The following is a 6,156-nucleotide window of genomic DNA, read 5'->3' on the forward strand; positions in this document are numbered from 1 at the left end:
GGATTGAAAAGACTGTGGTGAGAAATACGGTTTACTAGGATCGCGAGGAATAGGCGTTCCTTTGGGCAAAAATTAAAGAAGATCGAAGCCCCCTACGCCGTTTTCCTTCAATCTTTTCTTGCTGAACCTTTGAAGCATACTTGAGTAACCATCATTCCCGAATAATTTGGTAACTGAAAGCACAGATTTGCTGTTCGTGGCTGAGCAACGTTTCATGGATTCTTAGTTTGGCCACAGGCAGCCCAAGCTCGGTATACCATTTATTTACTTTGTTCGGGAAAATTAACTTTGAGCTTTTATACTAAAATAAGCTGTAAATGTGTAAATAAACTTCACTTACCTCTCCGTACAGTTGCCGTCGTTTTTTCTGTGCAATCGGACCGCAAACTGTGTCCGTTTTAGACGGGTTTGAGGCTTACGAATTTTTACGATGGCGTTAGTTCCATAAAGAGAAGAAAGGCTGGTGACTCGCGGAGATCTCGTCCCACAAATTGCTCTCGCATCACAAGGCAACGAACCGAATCGCCATAAAAACTCCACCGCCCTAAGGCTTGATAAATTTCCTATCACATGAACTCCACTCCGGGACCACACAGCGATTTTGGGCGGATAATTCCAAATAATGTTCGCCTTTCTATAATCTTCCCATGCGCTCGGCTAGATGTGTGGCTACGGCCGTTATAGCTTGATGGCGATCAGATTAAGTTCTGCACTGTCATTGGCCAAGTTATAAGCTCAAAGTTAATGTTAATTTCCCATGCGAAGTCTATAAATCGTATACCGAGCTTGGGCTACCTGTGGTTTGGATTTGTTAGTCATGTGACCAGATGCGAGAGAACATGGTGGAAGTGGAAAGGAGTTGTGCACTCGGCGGATACGATGAAGAGTTTGTGGAAGATATAGAAGACGATTGGCTGTGTCCAATTTGTCATCTGCCATTAAAAGTGTCGGTTCTAACCGAAGTATGCGGACACAGATTCTGCAAACTTTGCCTTGAAAGACACTTCATGAGGTAACTAACCGTAAGTTGCGTTGTCTTGTCGTATTGCTCACTTAGAGATACATTGAAGAAATGCTGCATAACTTCTGCCATGGATGGAAAAATGGCGAAATTTTGCATTTACGTTATCGTTGTAGTGCATACAATAACTCCGAGAGGCTCCTTCGAGGCTAACCTAAAGAATACAGAATTATTATGTATTAGTCAAATTGAAGCTTCAACATCCGCCCCGGGAATACCCCGGGCATTTCATTTTGACTCCTTTTCCTGCCCGTGATGGGAGGGAATTTGATCATCTTAGTCTTCCCGGGGACGGGCATTTGATCACCACTCACAGGGGGTGGGAAATTTGATCGTTAGCCTCGATTTCATGTTACGTTTCCACAAAGGTTAAATTTTGGCGGAGACGAAGTTAGATGCATTCAAATTCGGTATTCGTGGCCGAGTGGTTGAAAAGCAAAGGCCTACAGAAAGAGATATTTATACCTGTTACCTGTCCTCCTTGTGCCTTGTGCCATGTCCCTAGGGCCCTGCAGCTGGTTCTCCTTGGTGTTGTCTATTAAACCGTGTTTACATACACAGCTTCAGAAGCATAGTAGAAGCTACTGAAAAGTTAAAAAAGTAATCTGGTAATTTTCCCGGGGGTGGGGGCATTTGATCACCTGAAATGGACCTATGATGAGGCATTTGAGCAGCTTTTTGGCCAGGGGAGGGGGTCATTTAAACAAAAATTTTCCAAAACTTCAAATGTCGGGGGATTGCCCGGGAGAGGATGTTGAAGCTTCAATTTGACTGGTACATTATATTACTAGCTCCGTGAGCGGGCAGGATGAACCAAATCGCATGCTGTGATTGGCTACCCGAGCGGGCAAGATGGAGCGATACTGCCCACTCTGGATTTCTCACTTGGTCCCACAAGATCAAAGATCATTTTTTGGTGTTTTAAGTCATATAATAAATCGTTTATTGACCAAGCTTGTTCGGTCAAGATGGCCAGATATTGGCCTCGTTCTTTTTTTGCATGTTTATGGACCTTGACCTTGACACGCAAAAAAAGAACTTGGCCAATATCCAGCCATCTTGACCTAACAAGCTTGGTCAATAACCCATATATATTGTCCTGTATTTTTTTCAAACTTTCAGATAGGTATTTCATTATTCATCACTCAGTTCTGGGTTGATCGATTAGATTTCCTCATGCTGATGAAGCAAACTTGTAAATTATCAACTCGCTTATAGAGTATTTTCACTCACATGATTGGTAACCTTGTTTTTCCACCGAAATAAAAGAAAACGTTTGCATCATAATAGAGCTCAGTTCCCAGAGAATTAGTTGGGTACACCAACATGGCCGATGCTCTGTTGTCTAGGAACACCAACATGGCCGCCATGACATCACTTGAAAACACTCTATCTATACTTTCCTTGATCTGTTCTCTTGTACTATCCCTGAAGGAAATAGTGAAATTTGCATTTTGCCAAAAATCAAGGAAACTTGTTTGATTTTAGCTGATTCCTTGCCTGGTAGCTACAGACGTCAAGTAACTTCTTAAAACAGAAAGCATCGACAGAATAACAAAATTTTCTTGCTTGAATGAAAAGCATCAACTTGCTATTTGCTGTTGTCGTTTCACTTGCAATGCCATTGACAAGATATGAAAAGCAAGAACACCTAGGAGTAATTGCAGAATGCCCGGCCACTCAAAGCAATGCTACACGGCTACTAGTGGCTAAATGAGTGATTGACTGAAGCAATACGCTGTTTATGTGCAAATGCTTAAACTGTGGCTTCCGCGGCTACTTGGCTACTTGGCTACTTGGCTATGGGGCTATGGGGCTACGTGGCTACAATGCTACACAGCACCACAACTTTGTGGCTGTGTAGATATGTAAGTTTCCATTATACTACTATCTTTAGTGAGAATCAGTGTGATGATCATCACTATGGGATGCCTGCTTTAAGAACAAGGTACACCCTAAGGTTTTTTTTGCCATTGTTTGAACTTAGCCACATCGCCAGGTGGCTGTTTAGCCATGTAGCCACAGTTTTTGTGATTGCACATAACTGAATAATTAGCTGCATAGCCATGTAGCGGCAATTTTTGTTAGTATTACTATTTTATGTATTGTTAATTTTATTACAGTAGGTCCACATCAGCTGTAAAGTTGCTTTTTTTCCTCTTGACCTGCTTTACTAAATAAAGTTATGTATGTATGTATGTATGTATTTTGGAGAAGCCAGGCATTCTACAGTTAAGCCAACACCTTTCTTGATCTTTTAATTCTTACTCCTCAAGCTGGCAGGCACATTCTTTTCTGCTGGTTTAGTTAAACATTGTTCTGTATTTTATCCTTGAAAAAGTCTTATTTGAGAGAGAAAATGAAACAGCCCTTGGGTGTTATAAAACACTTTGCTTGGCCCAAGATATGGTTGTTATAACATGCAAATGGGCATGTTTCCTTTAAAGTGCCCCAAAGCTCAAATGTTTTTCTTTGCTATAAAGATAAATCTATTCACCCATTGCAAAAAGATTCTTCTGTTTTCACTTGAAAATTCCAGTTTTAGTGTGTGGTTAAATTTAATGAAAATAAGAAGTAATTTGTCGCAGGACTTGGCTGGTATGAGGCATTGGCCTATTCCTGAAGTGACTTTATAAACAGCTTCCCATTAGAAAAAATCTTTAAAAAATAAAATGCAAAGCAGCTCTTGACATCATCTCAGGAACTGACCCATGCCTCTTAGCATCTTGGCCACGAGACAGCATACTGCTAATTTTGTAAAATTTGTGCCACTCACGTGACCTTGAACCCATTCAGAGCTGAAGCGCCCCAAATCTGTGATGAAAATTTGTGGCGTTAGACAGAGTAAAATCTGTGAGTCTCAATCTAAGGAAGGAAAGTGTTAAGATTACAATCACAACTATTCAACATAAAGTATATATTTTATCAGGCTGATTATTGTGTAAATTACTTTGTGTAAGGTGGTTGGGGAGAGTACCGGTAATAAAATTGCAAAACCACAACAATCAAATATGTTAAATTTGAGTAAACTGTGGATAAAGGATACCATTAGAATAATGAAAAAGTGACTATAGTGTTTCCTGTCCTATACTTGATTGTGTGGCTATTTAAACTGCATGCTGTCATCTTTTTTGCAATATCAACTGCAATCTGGAGAGAGGCTAAATCTACCAAGTGGGTACAGGGTGGGGGAGACCAATTGGTCTCCCTATATTTCATAGCCCCTTCCCTTACCCTGCACAATTTGAAAAAGCACCTCTCTCTCACCCCACTCCCCCAGATCTTGCTTTCTCTTGCTAACAAGGATAATGGCAGTTTTAAGAGGTGTAAGGGACTGTGAACAATAATAATTATAGAAAATGCTGAATACCTGTAATATTCCTAGCTAATTTCTTACTTTTGAACTTTTGCTGACGATAGGCTGGCTTTCTTCCTGGACACACTCTCCTTTGCTTCAATACGTATGCGCATTGTTTTTGACAGCCTGTGTAATTAATCAATCATTTATCATTTGTTAACCATTGCAAAAAAATGATTTCTTTGTTGATGCTTCACCCAACCCTTGTGACAAGGCCAGAAATTATAAATAATAATAATAATTATTATTATTATTATCCAATTTATAAGGCAGGGCAATTTGTGTAAAAGAAAAGAAAGGTAAGAGCTGGGGTAACTATCGCACTGAAGCCACCCTTCCAACTTGTTAAGATGCTTTTTGGCTTTCAAGCCCCTTCCGATCATACCTACGGGACTTTGGGGGGGTGGGGGGGGGGGGTTGTGGTATATTTTCGGTTGATGGTATGATTTTGTTTCAATGAACAGGCAGGAGGCCGATGGACAAGAGCTGACTTGTCCTCTGGACCAAAACGTCCTGACACGAGACAAAGTAAGTTTAATTGTGTTAAGCAAGCATGACAGTTGCGTTGCCAATTGGCCAGGGCCCAGTTGTTCAAAGGTTGGATAACTTTATCCAGTGGATAAGTCGCTATCCAGAGTGTAAAATACCGGTATACTTTTAGTTAAATATTGACAAAGGTTTTCGAACACCCCTTCACTTGGATGTGCTTAGAGTACGTATATTCATAGTTTCTTTGTTTGTAACGCACAAATTCAAACTGTTGCAATTGGATAGTGACTTATCCATCGGATAAAATTATCAGGCCTTTGAACAACTGGGGCCAGGTTTGCATTCCCGCGATTGGACTCATGGTTGGGAAAGAATTTCCACATGGAAAAATTCCTATGCATTCGCGTCCATTGCATGCTTGTTGCAATACAATACCTTAAGTGACAGTAAGAAACTGCTTATTACTTTTTGCGACTTCTGTGAACAAAAACTCCCAGACGAGGTCTGCGTGTGGCATTCATCACTTTGTGCTTAGCTTCATCTTTCATGGTTTTTCTTTGGGGGGGGGGGGGGGGAGGGGGTGGGAAAGGGAAAGGGGTGTCTTTTACGTCGTTTATTCCTTTCTGACTCTATACAAGATTTGCATCTTAAAGGACTATTCCCGCTTTTCGGTTTTTTGTCTTGTGCGTTGTAGTTGTATTTGTCTCAATATTTAGCAAACAAGGACGACACAAAGCCCTTGTGAACAAAGCCCTTGTGAACAAGCTCAAGCACAAGACTAAGAATGCAGGATTGGTGGTATTTTCTTTGTTTTCTCACTTCACTTGCGCTGTTTTTTTAAAAATATTTTTTAAATTTAAGGATATGTTCGTGGACAAAGCAACCGAAAGAAAGGTTCGTTCCTTTGTTATCAAGTGTCCAAGAGGTTGTCAATGGACTGGCGAACTCAGATCCAAAGAGGTTGGTATTGGGGCTAATTTTAACCTCGCCTTTATGGTGATTGCCCTCGCGACGCCTCAGCTCCACCCTTGATCTTTGCTTTTTTCAACATGGCCTTCTTTGTCCTCACGTGCTGCACGATATTCTGAAGGCGCGGAAATACGACCAACATTTTTGCCAAACTGGTCGCGCAACATTGATGCCGTGCAAGCTGTAGAACGATGTTGCACGTCCTTCAACTCCCTTCCCCAACTCGGAGCAAAAGTGATTGTTGCAAGTTTTCGCTAACGTGAATAATTTTACCCGCTGATTGGCTGATTGATTGTTGTTGTCTGCAGCCAAGATGGCC

The 6,156-nt window shown here is 41.1% G+C and overlaps 1 protein-coding gene across 1 annotated transcript in view; it reads left to right on the top strand.

Annotated features, from left to right (window-relative positions):
- Positions 1-779: 779 nt before the first annotated feature.
- Positions 780-6,156, top strand: part of LOC138015078 (TNF receptor-associated factor 4-like) — a 20,329-nt gene continuing 14,952 nt past the window's right edge. Inside the window, exons 1-3 of the mRNA XM_068861988.1 lie at positions 780-1,012; positions 4,844-4,907; positions 5,730-5,828. Of these exons, the coding sequence (XP_068718089.1) occupies positions 828-1,012; positions 4,844-4,907; positions 5,730-5,828 (348 nt within the window). The 5' untranslated portion in view covers positions 780-827. The remainder of the gene's footprint in view (positions 1,013-4,843; positions 4,908-5,729; positions 5,829-6,156) is intronic.

Source organism: Montipora capricornis, chromosome 9 (assembly GCF_036669925.1).
Source record: "Montipora capricornis isolate CH-2021 chromosome 9, ASM3666992v2, whole genome shotgun sequence".
NCBI classification, from domain to species: Eukaryota; Metazoa; Cnidaria; class Anthozoa; order Scleractinia; family Acroporidae; genus Montipora; species Montipora capricornis.